Source organism: Mus caroli, unplaced genomic scaffold (assembly GCF_978045245.1).
Source record: "Mus caroli unplaced genomic scaffold, Mus_caroli_1 scaffold_15, whole genome shotgun sequence".
NCBI classification, from domain to species: domain Eukaryota; kingdom Metazoa; phylum Chordata; class Mammalia; order Rodentia; family Muridae; genus Mus; species Mus caroli.
The window spans coordinates 108,179,123-108,201,845 of record NW_028227270.1 but is presented as its reverse complement, the minus strand read 5'-3'; the positions used below and the strand labels follow the sequence as shown (position 1 = coordinate 108,201,845).

The 22,723-nt window shown below is 44.0% G+C and overlaps 1 protein-coding gene and 1 pseudogene across 4 annotated transcripts in view; both read right to left on the bottom strand.

The window, feature by feature from the left end:
- The window catches only part of Mtr (5-methyltetrahydrofolate-homocysteine methyltransferase), a 77,459-nt gene extending 64,077 nt beyond the window's left edge, over positions 1 to 13,382 (bottom strand). The window contains exons 1-5 of one of the 4 annotated variants that reach the window (XM_021180294.3): positions 13,081 to 13,382; positions 8,799 to 9,013; positions 3,404 to 3,493; positions 2,655 to 2,724; positions 138 to 230 (exon numbers count right to left, since the gene is read on the bottom strand). In XM_021180294.3, coding sequence (XP_021035953.1) covers positions 138 to 230; positions 2,655 to 2,724; positions 3,404 to 3,493; positions 8,799 to 9,008 — 463 coding nt within the window. In that variant the 5' untranslated portion in view covers positions 9,009 to 9,013; positions 13,081 to 13,382. The other 3 variants (XM_021180295.3, XM_029468371.2, XM_085831286.1) reach the window with 3 other exon arrangements.
- A 1,091-nt stretch (positions 13,383 to 14,473) lies between these two features.
- On the bottom strand, positions 14,474 to 15,026 carry LOC110308546 (DAZ-associated protein 2 pseudogene; annotated as a pseudogene).
- Positions 15,027 to 22,723: the final 7,697 nt, after the last annotated feature.

Below are 22,723 nucleotides of genomic sequence, written 5' to 3'. Positions count from 1 at the left end.
AAGAACAGTAGCTAACTTGTGAGCACTGCAGGAACTACTGTAGGCCCTTGACACAGGTACAGTCACACATTTCTGGGGCCTCACTTGTACATACTGAAGCACCTCCCCAAGGTCTGTGGTTGTATGTGAATACTCACTGATGTTCCTATAATCTGGCCTTTCCACAGATGGGGAGACAGAAAGTGTCTTATTAGTTGGACCCAGAGCTCCAGCCACAAACCTCTTGACTCCTTTGGGAAAAGAGAAAAAAAAGTGTGAAGTCACAAATTGCTCAGTCTTTTTCTATGAATCCACGGACTTTAGGATCAAGTGCAGTAAGACTCACCTTGAAACAAAACTTGTATTGAACTAATAAAAGGTTACTTAATTTTATGTCACTGAGATAACTGACAAATTACCTAACATATTTGTAATGACTAGGAAAATCACACAATGAAAGGGACATATAAATATTACTGCTGTAACAATTCGAAAGAACTCTCGAGCTTTAAATCCAAGTATTTCTGCATGCAATCTCTATTAAAGCTATGTGTTGGCATACTTCCCTCCCTATTCCTTAAGAAAAACTCAAGGTCTTCAATGTAACAAGGTGCCTCACATTAGAACATAATGTAAGCTGCTTTATAGCTTTATAGTATAGGCCTTTCACTCAAGTAAATACTAAATCCGAACTAACAATTATAAAGCTCGAGATTCTAGTATGAAGCAGAATGAATATTGCTCTAGTCTACACTTTAAAAACGTCTTGCCTCACCATTGCATACACTAGCAAGATTTTGCTGAAAGGACCCAAAGATAGCTGTCTCTTGTGAGACTATGCAGGGGCCTAGCAAACACAGGAGTGGATGTTCACAGTCAGCTATTGGATGTATCACAGGGCTCCCAATCGAGAAGCTAGAGAAAGTACCCAAGGAGCTAAAGGGATCTGCAACCCTATAGTTGGAACAACATTATGAACTAACCAGTACCCCGGAGCTCTTGTCTCTAGCTGCATTTGTATCAAAAGATGGCCTATTCGGCCATCACTGGAAAGAGAGGCCCATTGGACTTGCAAACTTTATATGCCCCAGTATAGGGGAATGCCAGGGCCAAAAGAATGGGAATGGGTGGGTAGGGAAGTGGGGAGCGCTATGGGGGACTTTTGGGATAGCATTGGAAATGTAATTGAGGAAAATATGTAATAAAAATATTAAAAATTAAAAAAAAAAAAAACGTCTTGCCTCTAGGCCAGAAGTGAACTTGTTTCTATCGCAGTCTGGGAAGTTGTGCTCCTATGCATATCAGAATAGGAGCCAGGAGTCCTATAACTCAGCCTGATGACTTTAGAAACGTAGTAACATAGGCTGTGCTTTACAGCCACACAGGAAAAGACTGCCAACTAGCTGACAATCCACCCTGTGGCTAGACATGACTCAGGCATCTGTGACTCTAGCACTTGTGAGGTAGAGGCAGGACGATCAATAGTTCAAGGTTCCCCTCTGCAACACTTGCTGAGATCCACCTTGGACTCTACGACAATTTAGAAAGAAAGAAAGAAAGAGAGAGAGAGAGAGAGAGAGAGAGAGAGAGAGAGGAAAGAGAGGAAAAAGAGAGAAAGAGAAAGAGAGAGAGGAAAGAGAGAAAGAGAAAGAGAGAGAAAGAGAGAGAGAGGAAAGAGAGGAAAGAGAGAAAGAGAAAGAGAGAAAGAGAAAGAGAGAGAAAGAGAGAGAGAGAGAGAGAGAAAGAAAGAAAGAAAGAAAGAAAGAAAGAAAGAAAGAAAGAAAGAAAGAAAGAAAGAAAGAAAATAAATTATTTGTAGCCTGTAGAATGGGTACAGGACCAAATGTTCTTACTCTTCTCCAGTGCTGAACAAAGGAACAAAGGCACTGATAGGTGTAAGAAAAATAGACTTATCTTTGGTGTTTAGACTGGTTCAATAGCCCGTGACCACCTCTCTGTTGGGGTAATAGGCTCTGTAAGTCCATGAACTTAAACACTATCTCTGCAAGACAGACTGCCTTGTCAGCTGCTCTGGCCTTCATCAGTATGTAGCCTGCAACTTCCTAGCAATTTCTTCACATCTCACTACTGACAACAACTTTACATCTATTTCTTCTACTGCTTTTCCTATCTCCGAGCCTCCCACCAGCCAAAGTGCTCTGATGGCAGCTAGCCAGGAGGTTAATCATTTCAGGAACCACTTTCCAAGTCCCAGCAAAACTGACTCTAATGCTCTATCCCCCATCAGCCAGGAAGAACAATCAGGTCATCAGCAGACTACACGGGAACTGCTCAAAGGCAATCACTGCTTCAGGAAGCCGAGGACGGGGAAGCAGCAGCTTCACAGGGGTCAGATCCAATACTCTAATAATATCCAAAACCAAACCAGCCAGCTGCTATAATGACCCAGTGATGTGCTTCCAAGGGGGGAAAATTAGTCCAGTTTTAAGTACACAGAACATCATGAGCCTATCTACCAAGCCAGGCTATGAGCAAGAGCAGAAGGCACATGGAGACAGTGTCATGCTACAGACACTGAATGGTTCACTGTGATACTACAGAGCAGCACCCTATAAAAAAGTATATTATCTGCTCCGTCAGAGGAACCTGCACATTAGAGTTGAGAACATACAAGGATTGTGTGTATGCAACAAAGAAAGGAGAGCGTCCCTTACCTGTCTGCAGAGTTATCTCCTCAGCGGCTTTTCTGGCCACATCTGCAGAGCACTTGTTCATCCGGTAGGCCTAACATATCAACCACTGGTTAGTCTGTCCTGCTTTTGCCTCCATCCAGTAAGGGATCTGTAACTAGCTAATTCTTATTTAACTCATCAAAGCACTATAGTAAGAACCAAGGAGGTGTGAATGAAACCAAACTCTATAAGCTGATATCTGATATAGGCAAGCAAAACACTCAAACATATAAAAATAATTTTTTTTCATCTGAGAAAGGAACACGGACTTCACTCTGGGAAAAAGCAAGCAAGTAAGTACACGTGTGAAGCAGCCTACAAGTGAAAGGACCCTTCAGAAACTGTCCACACGCCACGCAAGTGTTCCTAGACTTGTGATCTGTATAAACTCCTTGAACTGCCTCCTCAAATTCTGCAATTGGCAAACTGGGATCTCCTAAACAGGGCTTGGTGCACTGTGGCTCACAGCCCATCTTATTGTCCACTTCTGCACTGGAACCACCACGGCCATTTACTGACACGTACAGGTCACTCACTGTCAGAAATGTCGCCTTAACAAAAGAACACACTGTTATATGACTCTTGCTTTGCAAAATGAATAGACTACTACCCTCATAAGCACCATGATTCCTGATCACTGGGCTTAGACTCACAGCTGCTTGGGGGGGTTTATCACTACCAACCTTCAATGAAGCAAATACTAATACGCATATTAGACATAAAAGTCTCACCAAGTGTTCAAGGCCATAGTCAGCCTGGGCGATACTAGTACTGCTGAAAGTGTTTGTTTCGATGATATCTGCTCCAGCCAGCAAGTATTCCTGCAATAAAAGACAGTAAGTCAGCACTTGTGAACTTAAGAGTCCCTGCCCCAACAACAAACATGCCCTGTCGTGTCTGTCACTAACAACCAACCACATCTTAACAACATTTAAAACAATACATTTAAGATTAGAGGTGCAAGCAGGTACAAGAATTTCACAGAAAAGCATGTTTTGTTTTGTTTTTATTTCAAGATACTTTATTTTCACAATGGGTCACAACATAAGCTTCTGGCCCATTCTGCCAATGTACAAGCTACAAACGCTTGCTCAGCAGCTGAGGGACACACGTTAGTATCATGTCTGAAAAGTGAATAAAAATCCATATAAAACAAATATTCAAAGTTTCCATAGGAACACAGTAAGTGTGACCCCCATCTCCTAGCCTTCCATACTGCATTGGTGCCAACCTTACTCTCACAAAGACATCCCAAACTAGCAGTAATTAAGTTAAATGGTCCCCCCAAATGCCTTAACACAAGCTAAACTTTCAGGCAAGAGCTACAAGAATGGCATCTACACATTGATCCTAGCAGCACAGGCTGCAGGGTGACAGTCCATCCTGCTCTCCTGAGCACAAGACATGGGCAGCGTGCCATCATCCTGCTCCTCCACCTCCGGCAGGAAGCCATGGCTCTGGATCTGTTTCATGAGTTGCCACATTGGCCGTGACATTCCATAGTAGATGTTTGGCCTCTGGAACCCATTGAAAGTAGAAGCAGCAGCAACAGTGTATGCACCCATGTTCTCAAACAGCATCCAATCACCCACATGCATTTCAGGCAGGTTACAGCGCTCCACGATCCGATCAAGGCCATCACATGTTGGCCCCCAGATGCTGGATGAGTAATACTTCTCATCTGGCTTGGGTCTCTTCTGCAGCAGGGCCGTCAGAGCCGGGCTGCTCCTTCCACATGGTTTTTTTGGCAATGATATTGACTGCAAGCGTGAAAGCTGATGCGACATAGTCTCTGCCTGGCTCAGCTATGGTTCTCACTCCAGAGTCTGATGGGAAGTACTTGTCCAGAGCTGGGTTGATTACACTGGTGATCTCTTCAAATTTAAGCTTTGTATCTTCAGATCCAGGAAAGCCACCACCAATATCAAGCAGATACATGCTGAAACCAACTTCTGTCCCCATGTCAAACACACAGCGGGCATCTGACACTGCCTGCACGAAGGTCTCAGGGTCAGTACATCCACTGCCCACATGGAAGCTCACACCAATGACATCAATATTTAGCTCTTTTGCCCGTTCCAAGAGAAGCCTGCTGGTTTTGAGTGTGGCACCAAACTTAACACTGAAGCAACAAACTGCAGTGACAATCCGCAGAACCAACTTTACCTTTGGATGTGCTCTGGTGACTTTCATCCATTCGATTGCACTGTCAAAAGTCATCATCTGGACTCGGTTACTGGCAGCATACTTGATTTGAGAGAGTTGTTTACAAAGATTTGCATAGATAATCCTCTCTGGAGGCACCCCAAGCCCCTGTACCAACTGTATTTCAGTCTTGCTTGCACCGTCAAATCCTGTTGCAATGGCAGCTAGGGTGCTCACTATGGCTCTGCTATGGTTACACTTGACTGCGTAAAAGGGAGTAACGCGGGGAAGAGCTTTTAGCCACCTCCGAGGCTTCTTTAGAATGTCTCCGAGGTCCGCAACATAGAACGCATCCTTATCATCAGAGGAAGAGACTTCATTGATTTTTTGGTCCAGAATGTCCTTAGCAGTAAAGCCTTCATCAAGGATGTGGCAGTCAAACTCGTCCTTAGTAAAGCTGCTCATGGTTCTCGATGTGCCTACAGAAAATCTGGAGATGGAATTAAATTATCGCCAGCTCCTCACAAGGCCAACTTATCCAAGAACTCTGAATGCTGTCTCCTTGGAGTGGTGGAAACACTCACAGCACGGTGGCGCGGCTGGCCGGACCCATGGAGACGCGGCCGCCAAACCCCAGGAGCGCCCGTCTGTCTGCCCGCCGCCCGCCGCCGCTGTCAGCTGCCTGTTGAGCCCACCGACCGGAGGTGGCGCTTAACTGTTGGCTGAGGGTGGCTGGCGGCGGTAGCTGCAGGGACTAACCAAAAAGGATGTTTTAATACATAAGCACAGAACATAAATTCAGACACCAGGCTGGCCTTGAACTCAGAGATGATGCTGAGATTAAAGGCCTGCCTACCATGCCTAGCTTGTTGTTGCAATTTTTAAGGGGGAAAAATATAGATAGATAGATAGATAGATAGATAGATAGATAGATAGATAGATAGATAGATAGATATTTCAAGGGGCAGTGTGTGGGCAGTAACAAGAATCCTGTCTATCAAGTTCCTTAAATTTTCTGAGTACCAGCCTCCTCATCCAAAGTATTAAAACCATTCTCTGCCTGTAGTAAGTCTACATAATACCAGCCAGCATTTCAAGTGTCTGGCATACCCTGGGCACTCAGCAGACACCAGCTCTACTCCCTTTACCTCCCTACTCTAACATAGCTTATTTGCAGCAGTAAGTGTGCCATGACTAAGATATCAAAACCTGGGCACACTGTCCTCACGCGCGCACACACACACACACACACACACACACACACACGCCCTGGATCACTGAGACTTGGTGTCCTACCACTCTGCTGTTTAAAACCTGCCTTCCTAGTTTCTCTGTCTGGGTGACATCTCCATCTCAATCACTCACAGCCTAGACTCCTTTGATTTTCTAGCAGTCAACAAACTCAGTCTTCCCTAAGGTCATAATGCTTGCAGAACTAAAAATGAAAACCAACATGAGCACATTTATAATAGCAGTCATCAAAGAGGAGATAACTAACACAACTTTATTATATGTCATATGACACCGAAAAGGCCACTATATGTTTGGATGGGGAGGCCATCCAAAGCACCACTGAACAAGGAAACACAATGTGTAAAGCATATTGCTATAGTGTGAATGTAAACTGTACTTAGATTCCTGTTTAAAGACTTGGTCCCAACTGGTAGCACTTGCAGGAGGTTGTAGAAGCCTTGGGAAGTGGGCCAAGCTGGAGGAAGGAATCTCCCTCTGCTCCCTAATGAGCACAATGTAACACGATCAATGTCGTATAGCAAGCAGCTGCTATCATGCATGTCTGACACAGTGAGCTGTACCTTCTCTATGAGCCCAAATAACCTCTTTGTATTTCTGCCAGCCATTTCAGCAGAGATGACAAAAGTAACTTATGCATACAACCACTGAATTTAAAACATACATATTCTACTCACTTCTACACAGATATAAATGTGCAATAAAAAGTCTACAACCAGGCAGTGCTCCTAATTCCCACATTTGGGAGGCAGAGGCAGAATAAATTCTGTGAGTTTGAGGCCAGCTTGGTCTACAAAGGGAGTTCCAGGACAGCCAGCGCTACACAGAGAAACCCTGTCTCACGAGGAAAAAAAAAATAAGATAGGCACCAACCGACAGTAGTTATTTCAGAAGGATAGCAATTTATAGCGATAGTTAAACAGAAATTTATTCTTCTTTTTAAAAAGCAAAAATCAGAAATTTATTCTTCTTTTTTTTTTTTTTTTTTTTTTTTTTTCCGAGACAGGGTTTCTCTGTGTAGCCTTGGCTGTCCTGGAACTCACTTTGTAGACCAGGCTGGCCTCGAACTCAGAAATCCGCCTGCCTCTGCCTCCCGAGTGCTGGGATTAAAGGCGTGCGCCACCACGCCCGGCTTATTCTTCTTTTTAAAAAGCAAAAAACGGGGACGAGAGTGATGGTTCTAAGGTTAAGAGCTGGCTATTCTGCCAAAGGACCCAGTTTCATTCCCAGCATTCATATGGCAGCTCACAACCACATGTAGCTATAGTCCCAGAGGATCAGACACCATCTTACAGGCTCTACAGGCACTAGGCATCCATGCAGTACAGACATACATGGATCCAAAACATCATACACAAATTTCAAATATATTTTTATAGAGCATATAATATATATATGTACACTTATATAATTTATTTTATATGCATAATTAATTTATTTAATATATTAATTTATACACAATGTGTGTGCGTGCGTGCGTGTGTGTGTGTGTGTGTGTGTGTGTGTGTATGTGTGTATTAAAAAAACTGAAAACAAACCTAAGAGTACCTCCTAAAGTCATATTAAAATTAAACATATGGGGTTTGGGGATTTAGCTCAGTGGTAGAGCACTTGCCTAGCAAGCACAAGACCCTGGGTTCGATCCTCAGCTCTGGGGAAGAAACTAAAAAAAAAAAAAAAATGTAACACATGAATCTTGGTAGAGAGATGCTAGCACTTAGACCTTAGCATACTCCACTAGAAGAAGCAGATCTTCTTTCTTTTGCCTGCACCCTACCATACAATGGGAAGAAAGGCCTATGATAAGCAAAGGAGGGCCCTCAGCAAATACCAGATTAATGGCATCTCAATGATGCACTTTCCCAGTGTTATTAACCATAAGAAATAAATGCTGGGGCCTGAAGAAAGGGCTCAATAGTTAAAGAGTATCGAATGCTCTTCGAGGAGACCCAGGTTTGATACCCACACGTCAGTTCACAACCATTTGAAACTCCAGTTCTAAAGGGTCTGACACCTGCTTTTGGCTTCCCTGGGCACCAGGCACACACATGCTGCACATACAAACATATAGTTAAAACCCATACATATTAAATAAATAAATAACATGATGCTTACATACAGTCAAAACACCCTCACATATAAAAAGATAGATAGACAGACAGACAGACAGAAATGTTGTTTGAGCCACCCAATCTGAGAATTTTTATAGCAGCACAAATTAAGACCCATTCAGCCGGGCGTGGTGGCGCACGCCTTTAATCCCAGCACTCGGGAGGCAGAGGCAGGCGGATTTCTGAGTTCGAGGCCAGCCTGGTCTACAAAGTGAGCTCCAGGACAGCCAGAGCTATAAAGAGAAACCCTGCCTCGAAAAACCAAAAAAAAACAAAAAAAAAAAAAAAAAAAAGACCCATTCAGCATTTCTTTACAAGATATTAATAGGCAAACATGGAACTTCTAATTTGTTCCACAATTTATGGTTTTCCAACAGAAGTTTAAATGGTAAAACACCAAAAAACAAACAAACAATAAACAAAGCACCCTGTGTTTACCATCTGCTTATCCCAAGTGTCCAACACAGTGTGGAACTTTTACTTGGTTTTTAAATAAATCACCAGCTTTTCAAATAGATCACGTCCTCTTCCCATATTTTCTAGAGCAAAGGCCACTACAGTCTGAGACTGATACATGAAATAACTTGAACAAATGTTTAGGAGCCTGGAAATAACTCACCTTATGAATCTGGTAAATAACATCAGGCTGAGTTATACTTAAGATGTCATTGTTGCCTTTCAGTGGCTTGGTGTGATCTTTAAACTCTTGACCTTGGAAATGTTCTTCACTTAATTTGTACCGCTGGATCATGGTCCCCATCCCACCATCTAGCACCATGATCCTCTTCCGGAGAATGGCTTCAATCTCATCCTGCAGGGTTTTCTTCATCTTTCCTTTAAAGAAAGTAAAAACTGACTTCAGAGAACGAAAGGAGATATGTGGGGGATGTAGGTAAGGGGTAGACAGTGCATAGTGTATAAGACCCCTGAGTCTGATCTCCAGCAGCAGAAGAGGAAAAAAGAAAGAGGTGGAACCCCTAACTCTCAACATGGAGTAAGGAGAGCTCATAAAAGATGCAACTACAGCACTAGAAAACTGCTGTCAAAAATGCTGACATTTCTATACAATACAATGATTTACATATTACAAAGCACAGATGAATCCAAAAACAATGGTGAAGCAGGCTTAGCTACTTCTGTTTCAGAGTTCAGAAAAAAAGTCAATGACTGTTTAAGGAGCATAAGCCTAGGCCAGGCTGCAGAACTCTTCAGGACTTTGTTAATTCTATAAAGCTATTACAGTTGAACACTGGTAATTCCAACCTGACCTTCAAAATACAGCTGGTTCTTAATGGGTTAGTACATGAACATAAAAGATAGAAACAATTAACTAGCATACTTATGTAAATTTTCATCTTTGCAACAGTCCACTATATACCATAAACAACCTAACCCCACACACAAATTCTGAAATCTAGAAAGAAGTACATAAATATATGAGTATATATGAAAGAGTCTACAGAAACAAGAGAATTGTGAGTAGCAAACACAAATAGATTAAAAGAGTACACATCATAAATGAGTGGGAGTTGAAGACAGAACTCTACAACAGGTCCTTGAAAATCTACTGCTAGCCAGGCATGGTGGTACATTCCAGTAATCCCAACACTGTCAGAAGCAGGAGATCAGGACTTCAAGGCTATTCTTTTTTTTTGTTTGTTTTTTGTTTTTTGTTTTTTTTTTTTTTTTTTTCGAGACAGGGTTTCTCTGTGTAGCCCTGGCTGTCCTGGCACTCACTTTGTAGACCAGGCTGGCCTCGAACTCAGAAATCCGCCTGCCTCTGCCTCCCGAGTGCTGGGATTAAAGGCGTGCGCCACGACGCCCGGCTTGCTATTCTTGTCTATACAGTGAGTTCAGAGGCCAGCCTTGGCTACATGAGACCCTTCCTCAAAACAATAAAATACAATTCTTCATCATCCATATGCTTATTATCCTTAAAAAGTAATGTGCAATTTATCTTAAGAGGCCACTGACTCTTCTAGTAGGAGTTTATCTTTTATTAGGTCTAATTATCATTAAAGACCAGCATTCCTAATTACCATCAGAACCTTCTCTTAAATGTAAATCCCCTTGGACCAAAGAGAAGGCTCAGTAGGAAAAAGTACTTACTATGTAAACCTGAGAGCCTGAGTCACCACATCCCCATGGTAGGAGGAAAGAACAGGTCTCCTGAGACTTTAGCCAACAGGTGCAAGCCAACATACCAGAGCCACCCCTCCAACAGTAAGGAAAATTTAAACCCAAATCCTCCCAGTGATTGCTTTCCCTTAGCATAGGTGGGCATTCACTGAAACTTTATTCTTCTGTAAAGAATGTGCCCCACCTCAAAGCTTCTGTGTTCAGTTCATTAGGTCTAGAATATTCCGTGTGTTTTACAGCTTAATAGAGCAGATTCTATGTCTGCTCTTAGCAGAAAAGTAAATGTAGCATGGATTCTCTGACACATCTTTTAGGGTGGATAAAAGGCGGCATGGTTTCACAGTAGCTCCCAGCAGATGCTCAGAAATAGCTTTCTGTTTAATGTCTGTGTGCAGGTAAGTAAGTGCTATAGAGAAGAGTTCTGAGAGCCGTCCTGGTGAACAAGCCCAAGAAGCAACTTCACATTCTATCTTCCCCAATTTGAGTAGATCCTACAGCTTTGTAGGATCGGGTGTTTCGTTGTCTTAGGTTTTGTTTTTCCTTCTTCTTCTTTTCTTCCTTTTCTTGACTTGGTACCGTTTGTCTTCACAGCAAATATTCCAAAGGATAAATAGATGTAGAACTGGTGGCAGCACCCATCAGATACTGAAAGGAACATAAAGTCAGGTAGTAGCCGAGAACTACCTAAGACTGGGCTACAGCTCGGGGTAAACCACTTGCCTAGCATGTACGAAGGCTTACGGCAGATTCCCTAGCAAACAAACAAGTGAAAACCAAGCAACTCAAAGAATAAGAAGTTATAGGACAATTAGTTCCTAATGAGGGCCTGTAAGTAACATGCTACAGTCAGGAACACAGCTCCTCTGGAGAGAATGGCCTTAACAGGGGTCACCAAAGGACTTCCCTTTCACAGGACAAAATGGTGTACAATAAAAAATACTTCTCTTTTCTGCACTATAAGCAAACTCCCTCAATGCTTTCTCAGCAGTTTCCCGCTTTGGCTACTTTACAACCTGCCCCACACGCTCCCTGAGGACACGTCTTCCATCTGGGGCCTCCAATCTCTAGACTGAACTGATTTGCTAGATTTTATAGGCATCTATCTGTTCACATATTATCTCATTTTTTAAATATATTTTTTTCTCCCACTGATTTTTAAAGGCCAGAAGAGATCTGAGCTACTACCAATTCACTGGCTCCTTTTATTCATTCTTCCATTAGTCATTCTTAGCTAAGTTCATAAAAGCATGCAAGGGAGAAACGAGAGATCTCTAGAAGCTGCAGTACAAACTTTCTCACACACAGGGTCTGAGGTTATACCCTCTCCCTGACCATCTGCTGGAGGGATTTACTCTTGGACTTGATACTTGCTAGGCAAGCATTCCACCACTGAACCATATCCACAGCCTGGGACACATCCAGCTTTCAGTTCAACCTTGAAGTTCAGTAATCTTAGTTCTTCCTTGAGACTTGACAGTAGGACAGTAAATAACACAGAAAGAAACAAAAAACAAAAGCCGGACACCAGTGGCTAAGGGTTTTTTAGGATGTTAAAGCAACGTGGTTGTAATGCCAACACATATGTGAGAGAGGCAGAACTATTTCTAAGCTACAGGTAAGGAGCCTAGAACTTGATGTTCACCCATGGAGGAAAGTGGAGAAGAATGCAAATAGCCAACCATTTTCTCTCATTTTCTGCAAAGGATCACTATTCAGTCTATCCTGAATTTTCAGAGGCTTTCTGCTGACAGCAATAACTATATTCAAAAGAAGAAATTACTCTTCTTTTTCTAAAAAGAAAGGAAGAAGCCTGAAAGGCCCTAAAAGACTAAATAACCATGCCATAACTCTATGATAAAGAGCGATCTTATTTTATAGCAACAGCAATGTGCTGTCGGGCAATGTCCCACTGGTTTCAAGAACAGTTCTACCAGCCCTATTTGTCAGATATCCACCCTCCTCCTAGGGCTACACACTATGCCACACCATACTCACTGTTCTGTCTTAAAAAGAAACAGGGTCTCATGTTACCCAGGCTGGTCCTGAACTCATTGTGTTTCAGAGAATAGCCTTAGACGTAAACCCCTTCGAGTCTAGTTTTATGCAGAGCTAAGGATTAACCAAACCAGAGCTTCCTGTCCCCTGGGCAAGCACAACCTGATGTCCTTATTACTAATTCTCTCGACTCTACCGTCTTAACTCACTCACACGTCTTATAGGAATCTCTCTCCAAATTTTTAAGACACTACTCAAAACTGAAATTATACTCCCTTTGTGTCTTTTCTCATTGTGGAGGCCAGAGCCACCAATATCCGAGTCATTTGCGATTACTATTCCGCCTTCCATCCCCACCCCTGGGTACTGAGAGTCCGGTCAGGCAACCGTGAAGCTAAAGCCAGAGTTTCCAAAAGTAAAGAGTAGAAAAGGAAACTAAAACCCCACGTGGTTCAACTGTCTAGGCTGCCTTACCGGCCTCCCAGCATCTGAACTCGTCTCGGGCAGACAGTTTTCCGTAAATATTTACTGAATACAGTTATATCATGAAGAACTTCCCAGGAGCCCCGCGGGAAGTTGTTGCTAGAAGTTGCAGCGCTAAAGGCATCGCTCGTCGCTCCGCCCCCGGACCGAGCGTGTGCCGGTGAGTGAAGAAAGAGACCCAGCCAGGACCGCGTCCCCCCGAACTCCAGGCTGGGTCTCCGAAGGAGAAACTCCTGGAGAGCCGAGGCACCCACGGAACCGCTAGACCTGGATGGAGGAGTTACCGAGTGACAGCAGCGCAGGCGACGCGCCGCCAAGAGTCCTCCTCAAGCAGGGAAGGCTTGATCTCCAAAGAATTCCACCGCGGGCGGCTCCAGCCAGCGTTTTCTGGCCTGACGACCTGACAAGATCCCTGAAGCTCCAGAGCCGACGCACCGGGCCTCCGGGTACGGCGCCTCGGCACGCGCTTCTTACGGAACTCCCAAGCGCAGAGCTCCCCGCTACAGCGCAAGGCCGCAGCGACACACGAAAGGAATAGGCGACGTAGAGACGGCCACGGCCGCCACTGCGCCGTTAGCTCTCCGCTCAATCTAGCCTCCAGCAGCAGGGCCCGCCCCCTCCCCGGCATGTGATTGGTCCTCAACAGCTCCTCGCCGCCGTGTATATGGTCGTAACCCAATCGCCAGAGGCTTTGCTCCGTGGCCCTATGGGAGATGTAGTCCTGAGTACTGGGTCCCTATGGAGACCAGAGCGTCTCTTCCCTGAGTTCTGGAAATGGCTCCCAAAGACCTCTCCAAGTTCTAGTCGAAAAATCCATACTATAGTATTGGCTCGCATCAGTGGTGGAGTATCAAGGGCCAGAAATCTGAAGTCAGAAAATTAATTATAGCTTAGTTTTGCGGACACTAAATATCTTGTCTCCCATCCACAAAAAAGAAAGACTAGAATGAAAGTGACTATTAATTTATAGGCTTGCAACAGGGGTTAAAATAAGAACCCGTGAGTACACTATGGAAATTATGAGGTACTATAGATGCTAATGGCCACACTGATAGTAAACATTTATTGAGTAAAACGTTGAGATACACGCTTGGATAGCACACGTGGGCCAGTAAGAACTTGCACAAATAATTAAACATGGAAAAAAGAAAGTAGGAAACGTCCCAAAGGGCTTATGGTATTCTAAGGCAAATAGTATCTGGGGCAGGGACGGGAAGATTCCTGGGTTTTGCTAGCTGCCAGTCTGAATGAAAAGCCGGTGAGCTACAGGTTCAGAAAACAATCCTGGCTTAAGAAATAAGGTGGATAGTGAGAAAGGAGAATACAGATGGTCTCCTTTGGGCTCTGCAATACAGGGGCTCATTTATCTTAGCACACAGACATGCATACAATGCACGCACGCACGCACATACACACACACACACATACACAAAGTAGCTGGGTCTTAAAGGAAGGGTATATTCCTTTTAGTCAGAGGAAATACACTTAAATAAAACATAACACTTTTTTTTCCTTAGGAAGATCAAAGTTCCCTCCAAACCTAATTTGATGTTTTATTACTAGAAGCAAAGACCAGCATGACACAGCATCACTCCAGAGGAATTAAGGAAGAGCCTTGGGCTACCTCAGAATGCTTTAGGGAGGGGCTGCTACCCTTACATGGTTCCATATTAAATTTGAAAAGTGCCTCAAAAGTTTGGACACCAGAAAGACAGCCCAAAAACATGTGTCTAAACTGCAACTTCAGGTGAATATGACTAAAGCAGTTACATTGTGAGAAGTGCTGAAGGTATGTAATGTCTTCCCCGGCACAGGAGTGGCCATGGCTCCTCACCAAATGGTGTAGCCACCATCTGAGCCACCCATGAAGAAGTTTCCCTTGTGCTGAGTTACAAGGACATTGGCTCCCTGCATGACTGTGAGCTGAGCAGTGTTGGAAGGGCATCCAGGAGGTGGAGGAGGAATGTGCCAGCGGTGGCACCAGCTCCAAATCTGGCACCTGCATCATACCCTCCTTCCACCAACACTGCTGAGCCAGGTGGATAGATGGGACCAACTGGATAATAAGCCATGGGTATTGTGGAGCCTAGAGGCCCAACAGCCACAGACTGGGCCATAGGCAGATACAATGGGCTCCAGGAAATGCAGCTGACATGGTGGGGACTGTGGCAGTCCCTGGATGAACAAAGCTTGGACAATAGAGCTCTGAATATGCAGGTGGAGCATCAGTATAGGGTGGAGCCTGAGGAAGATGTAAGGTCTGAGGATATGCTGGATTCCCAGGAGGTTGCACAGGGTAGGTAGGCTGTGTTGGATTGAAAGAAAAATAAAACTTGAGACCTGTGATTCATGTAATTTATGTCAAATAGCCCAAAGAGTTGTTTGTGAGCTTTGAAGCCTGGGACTGAGAATATAGCAGAACAGGCCAGGACATGCCCGGGCAGGCCCGTCATTAAGACATTCCTGAGGCTGCTTGGCCATAAAGGTAAAGAGAATGCAAAGACATGTCCAGACTGGCCCAGCGACTCCCTATCTCCCGCTATCTCCCACCCTTCTGACATGGGTTAAATGTTAACCAGATGCTCTGCTGTTACCTCAATCTGCATGTACATATTGCTGATGTTTAAATGAACCAAATCGTGTGAAACCGCACCAATTCCGCCCCCAGACCCAGACCCTTTTCTATTAAAACCCCTAGCTTTCAAGCCTCATGGCCAACAACCGTTGTCTCCTGTGTGTCATTAAACTACCTCGTGTGTTTGCATCAAGACGTTCTCTCGTGATTCTTTGGGTGCACGCTGACTTGGGATACGAGTTGGGGTTTCCCCACTCGGTTCTTTCAGGATATTGACCTTTGCTGTTCATGGTGGCTCCAACATAACACTTTTTAATATAGAATTTTAGTATATAGTACAGTTTGGCTTTGAATTAGCCTCCTGTGTCTCACCAAGACCTACAAAGCACAGCTTTTCTTTTTTCAGATTTTAAAAACAAAGGGTAGTTCAGTAAGGTCAGTGATAGTTAAAGAGATTAAAAGCAGATGTATCTAGAAAAATAAAAAGATACATAGAGCCAGGAGTATAGGGGTAGTGGTACGGGCTCATAATCCCAGCATTTAAGAGAATGAGGCAGTAGGCTTATGAGTTCCAACCTAGCCTGGGCTACATCGCAAGACTGTGTTCATAGGAAGAAAATAAGCACAACATTCCCATGTTACTGTAAATAACTACACCAGAGTTTTTATGTATTTTATTGATTTTTTCTATGTGTTTCTCAAGAGGAGGGCTCACATTGTAATCTAAACTATTCTAAACCTGTTTCCTAGCCCAGGCTAACATCAAACAGGCAATCTTCCTGCTCAGCCTACTAAGTGCTGGCATAGGTATAGGCCACCTACACCTGACTCAGTTAGTAAACTTTAAAATTATGGTATAGGTTGAAGAGGTAGCTCATCCATTAAAAGCATTTGCTGCTCTGGCAGAGGATCAGATATGGTTCCCATTACCCACATGATGGCTCACAAGCCGCTGTAACTCAGATTCCAAGGGATATAGTGCCATCTGCTGGTCGCCTTAGGTACCTGCATGATGTACATACATGCATTTAGGCACATACTCATACACATAAAATAAAAATGCATCTTTAAAACATATAAGAATATATGTAGCACCCTTGTGTAGGAGATATAAACAAAATGTATTGTCTTTTCTCTTTTTTGTTTATTTCACTGGAGGCCAAAGAAGGGAGTTAGGCCTGCTGGAGCTGGTGCTCCTGAGCTGCCAGAAGTTCGTGGTGGAACCAAATCAAATCAGCAAGTTTTCTTAACCACTGAGCCATCATTCTAGCCCCACACCATCTTTTCTATCAAAGGGGGTTAAGTAAGACAAACTCCATTTTTTTTATTTGTTTATTTGTTTGTTTGTTGAGATAGTCTCATTATATGACCCTGCCTGGCATGGAACTTGCTATCTAGCCTGACACCCAGCCCACAGAGATCCACCCACCTCTGTCTCCTGAGCACTAGAATCGAAAGCATGTGCCACCACACCCAGCTGACAAACTCTATTTTTAAAAATTACACATAAGCTATTTGAAAAAAAAAGTCAGATTTTTCTAGGGTCTGAGTCTTGAAATCAAATTGAGTGCTCAAAGTTACACTCTGTGCTCAAATTTGCATTCTTCTTCCTAGCTGAGTATCTTTAAATTAACCAGGCCCATAAGAGTGCAAAGCCACCTTGTGGTAGGAATAAAAGCCCAGTGAGACACCCACTCACGGGGTGTGCTTGCTTGCTGAAGTGCGACTACACACACTTCTACAGAAATAAAGCTTTTGCTTTGCTGGAATACTTTGGATTGTGAGGTAATTTTCTTGAGAACCCAAGCTTTTTTTGATACACCTTACCAAAGATAGGTATATGTGGAAGGGAAGATATGAAATAGGTAGGAAAGAATAGGAGGGGAGGGAGGGAGGGAGGGAGGGGGAATGAGAGCGAGAGAGAGCAAGAAGCCGAGATAACAGATTTTGCAAAGTGTATAATAACTACTTTTCCAATTATCACCTATCATTCAAAGTTTTTGATATATGTATAGCTAGTTAATAAAGCAAAGAAAATTGATAAATTAAGATGTGTTGTGGATTAAAAAATGAGAACATGACAAATCCAAGGTATGGCTGTAAATACAAGAGGGTCATCTGGAAGAGTCTGAACTGGGTCAAGAGAGGAAGAAGAGGAAGGAGGGGAAAAGAGGAAGAGTAGAGAGGGGGCAAGAGAAGACATGGCTGACATGGCAGTTTTATAGGATTGAGAAGCAGGGGGAGGAAAGCCCTGGGGCTGGGGTGGGGGGGGCTTGGTGAGAAGTGCTGGGCGGAGCCACAGGTAGGAGTGGGTCTTGTTCTGGGTTTCTTTGAAATCTGACCTGTTACAAAATACCTTGGTAGAAGCTTACAGCAACTTGGGGAAACCTCTGCTATCTGCCTCGGAGGCTATCTGATGGTATTAGGCCTTTGATTGATGGAAGCACATGTTTTGTTAATTTAATACAGTCCAAAAGATTTTTTACCTTCTAATCATGGGTTACTAGGCCTGACACAGAGGCTGGCTATGAATGGCTATTTAGAAGACTAAAACAGTCTAAGATAAATTTAAGTAGGTCGTGGACCTACACCTGTGATGTCTCCACCTTCACTCAAGGCCTAATGAGTTCATCAGCCTCCACAAGGCTTGGTTTAAAGGTGCAGCTTCTGGGAACTGTTGTTCAAGAAACTTAATCAGCTTAAATGTCGATTCAGAGCAGAACTTGATAGCTGCTCTCGCCTTTTGCAGTGAGATACAAGGAGGGAAAGGGGCAGCACCCTGAATTGGATGCTGTCTTAGATTAGAGTGAAACTCTCTGTCAAAATCAATAACTGGGACAGATTTTAGTTCTGCTTTTGCAATTTTAGCTCTCCTTCACCCCGTTTGAGCTGTCCTGATTTTTTTTTTTTTCTCCACTGGTGCCTGTCTTAGTCTTTCTAGTGCCATGGTGAAACACCATGACCAAAAAGCAAGCTGGGGAGGAAAGGGCTTTTACTGGCTTTTACTTCCACAGCACAGTTCATCACTGAAGGAAGTGAAGACAGGAACTCAAACAGGGCTGGAACCAGAAGGTAGAAGCTGATGCAAACACCATGGATGCTGCTTGCTAGCTTGCTCCCCCTAGCCTGTTCAACCTGCTTTTTTATAGAACCCCGGATGACTAGCCCCTCCCACAATGGGCGGGGCCCCCTTCCATCAATCGCTAGTGAAGAAAACACTTTACAGCAGGATCTCAAAGAGGCATTTTCTCTATTGAGGTTCTCTCAGATAAGTCTATTTTGTCAAGTTGACATAACCAGCAGAGCCCATGGCCTGCTGCTGGATCAATGCTGTTGTGTTTTATAAAAAGGAAAAGAAGCCAGGGATATGCTTGGTGGAGGTGCAACGTGGTGGGGGGTGGGGGGGAGAAGGTGACTCTGCTGGTCCATGCTGAGACAACCCTTCCCCTTGACAGTATAGTATAGAATAGAGTTTATTTAGGGCATGAGGAGGGGAGTAGAGACAGAAAGGTGCAGAGAGAGAAAAAGAGACCATGAGAACATAGAGAGAGGGGGTGGAGGGTTAGGGAGCAAGTGCAATAGGAAAAGAGAAGAGAGTGAGGAGGGGCCAGTAACCCCTTTTATAGTGAGTCAGGCACAACTGGCTGTTGCCAGGTAACTGTGGGGCGGAGCCTAGAGAAATGCTAACTAATGCTATGTCCTCTTCACCTCTGAACCTCTTTCTTAGTCTTCCCTGTCCTCAAATCAATTCTTTTTAATTAGGTTCTGACCATAATACCATTACACAGCTAATGCTGAGTATTCACAGGGACTTTCTGCCTCCTGAGTAACCACTGTGAGTCTTGTTCCTTCTCTAGGCTTGTCTTGCACAGGTCCATAATGACCCACTTCCTATCCATCTGCTTCCATGGCTTCCCTTCCAGACCTTTCCTAGCCATACAAAAGGAGTTACCCGTGTGCCTTGGTGACCTCCCAAACATTTCTTCTACACTTTTGTTTTCGCAGTGGAGAAGCCTGAGCTGCTGTGGTGGGAACAGGGACTTATATAGACCCAGACAGCCTGACTTTAAGGATGACATTGGACTTCTAATCCTCCTGACTCTCTACCACCCAAGTGCTGGTGGTATGAGCCATCTTGCCTGGCTATGGCTAAGCATTTTTATAATGGTAGAGATGACACAAAGACCTGGCCTGGCCACTCCTGTTGTTCCTATTAACCCCCTCAGCGAGGGCTTCTCCAATTTCTGCAAATGTTGACTATCAACTGGCCTTTCCTCTAAGCCACAGGCCCTCACTTGGGGGTTAGATAATATGCCTGTGGAGTTCATAAAAACACAGGTGTCCTAGTCATAGCCTAGACCATCCTACTGTGAAAAGAACTGGGCATATACACAATTAACAAATATGTATCTCCTGAGAATTCTGACCTGACCTGCTGTTTAAACATTCCTCTTAAATTGTGTACCACTCACCCTGAAGTGGGTCAGTTCCAATTCCCCATCACCCATGTACCACACATTACATACAAGTTTCCCCCACCCCATCCTTCCTTTTTTATTCTTTCTTTCTTTTTTTTTTTTTTTTTCTTTTTGAGGCAGAGTCTCATTCGTGTAACCCAAGCCATCCTGGAACTCCTTATGTAGGTAAAGATGACCTTGAACTTCTGGTCCCCCTGCTTTTACCCACACAATACTGAGATTATAGGTATCTGCCACCAGACCTGATTTACACATTGTTGTGGCTGGGAACACAGGGCTTTGTGTATTCTAGGTGTCCTGGCTGGTTTTGTGTGTCAACTTGACACAAGCTGGGACTGATCGCTGAGAAAGGAGCCTCCCTTGAGGATACACCTCCATGAGATCCAGCTGTAAGGCAGTTTCTCAATTAGTGATCAAGGAGGGAGGACCCATTGTGGGTGGTGCCATCCCTGGGCTGGCAGTCTTGGGTTCTATAAGAAAGCAAACTGAGCAAGCCAGGGGAAGCAATCCAGTAAGGGACATCCCTCCATGGCCTCTGCATCAGCTCCTGCTTTCTGACCTGCTTGAGTTCCAGTCCTGACTTCCATTGGTGATGAACAGCAGTATGGAAGTGCAGCTGAATAAACCCTTTCCTCCCCAACTGCTTCTTGGTCATGATGCTTGTGCAGGTATAGAAACCCTGACTAAGACACTACAAGGCAAGCACTCTACCAACTGAGCCACATCACCCACCAGTCTCTGACTCTTTCAGGGAGGCAAATACAACACCAACTGAATGTTTTCAAGTAGGAGATGTTTGCTTACAGCTAACCAAATTGCCTGCTTATCCTTTAAAATGATGAGAGAGAGAGAGAGAGAGAGAGAGAGAGAGAGAGAGAGAGAGAGAGAGAGAGAGAGAGAGTCTTTCTTTGGCAACTTCGATAACTCATGATCAGAAATAAAAACAACTTGTAGGATGACAGTATAAATATTTTATTGTTTTCCATGGCTTATTTCCCTTTCTCTCATATCATTAGATAGTACTGATCCAATCTCTTGCTGAATATTATAGAGAGATTAAAATTTTTTAGATGAGTTGCCCATGGCCACCCTAAAACACAAGTTCCTAGTTAAAAGGAATGACTTCCTGGATTCTCCTTCACAATTCCAGTTGGAGCATAGCACCTGCTTCAAATACAACAGTCAAAAGCTCACCCCCCACATCACCCCAAAGCACATGGTATTAAACTCAAGGCCAAAGTATTTCAGAGACTTTTCAAACTGTCAAGTACTTAATAAGCAAATTAAGAAAGTGGGTCAAGGTGAAAGGTCAGTAAGGCTAGCAGCAAACCCTGGTAAATGGAAAAGAACAAATTCCCAGCTGGTGGCAGGAACTTAGCAAACCCAAGGAAACAGAAGCAGTTAGCAGACACATTGTTCCCTCTCTAGTCACACTTTAATTGCAATTAGCAATTGTTTTTGTTTGTTTATAGCTCATTTTCTGATCGTTAAGGACCAACAGGTGTTTTTACTTTGTTTACTGCAAGCTGTCTGCAGGATGGAAACTCTGGGGGTGGATTGGGGGTGGGAGTGGGGTGGGGGTTGGAGTGAAGTGTGTGTGTGTGTGGGGGGGGGGTGTAATAGAGGTTTGGACAACAGGAATGGAAAAGTAACACACATTCACCAGACCAACGCACCAAGTGGGAGCACAGGGACTTGACCCAGACAGAGCCATGAATCACTGTCCCATCCAAGGGGTGACATTCTGACCTCCAGTACTATCGACTCCCAGGAGGAATGCAGCAAAGGAGTGCAAAGGGACCTTACCTCCTGTATGGAGAGGGCTGCCCTCTGCATGCTAAGGCATGGGAGAGCTCCACCTAGTGCCAGAGGCTATACAGCCTTCTTGTCTCACTGGGAACAGCCATGCTCAGCCCCTTATTAAAGTGCAAAGCACTTAGAGCTGTCTCTCTGCAACTTCTACAAAAAACTCCAGAGGGAAAACACGGGCATCTAGAATCAAGAGACAACAACAGAAACCTCCACCTCCATCTCTGGCAACTAAACTTGCTTCCCTGCTACTTCACCTTCCAGGGACGCTCACCCCCCACACCAAATCCGACTGTCCAGTCCTATAAAGAGACGACTGAAAACTCCACTTCAAAAACATTAATGAGGGCTAAGGAGATGGCTCAGAAGTTAAGGAGACTAACTGCCCTTTCAGAAGACCAGAGTTCAGTTCCCAGCATCTGTGTCCTGTGGCCCAAAACTGCCGGTGACTCAACTTCCAGAAGATCTAATACCTCTGACTTTCTCATGTGCCTACACTTGTGCGGAGACACTTACCCAAACAAAAGCACACATTTACATAATTAAAGTAAAAAAATTAATTATCCAAAAATATTAAGGCAGGTGAGCAGGCAGAGTCAGGAAGTAAAGGCCACCAGAGTGACAACCAGAGTTAGCTCCCTGGGACTCACGTGGTACAGGGACAGACCCAGCTCCCAGAAGTTGTCCTCTGACCTCCGCACACATCACCGCACGGCCACATGCATACACAATAAGTTAAAATGTAACAATGGAATAAATAAATAATTTTCAGATTGTAATGAGTCTGACTTGGGGACACACTGTAATCCCAGCATTTGTGGGGAAGAGGCAGGAGGATCAGGAGTTCAAGGTCAACCTGGGCTACATTACACTCTCAAAAGACTTCTTTTGGTTTGATTATTAAAAGGGGGCCATACTGACATATACCCATAGTCTCCCCATAATTAGGAAGCTGAGGCAGGAGATTGTCAGTTTGGAGCTAGCCTGGGCTACACAGAGAAACACTGTCTCAAGAAAAAAATGTATTAATGTTAAACATCTTTTGAGGAATTTGTTTCCCACTTG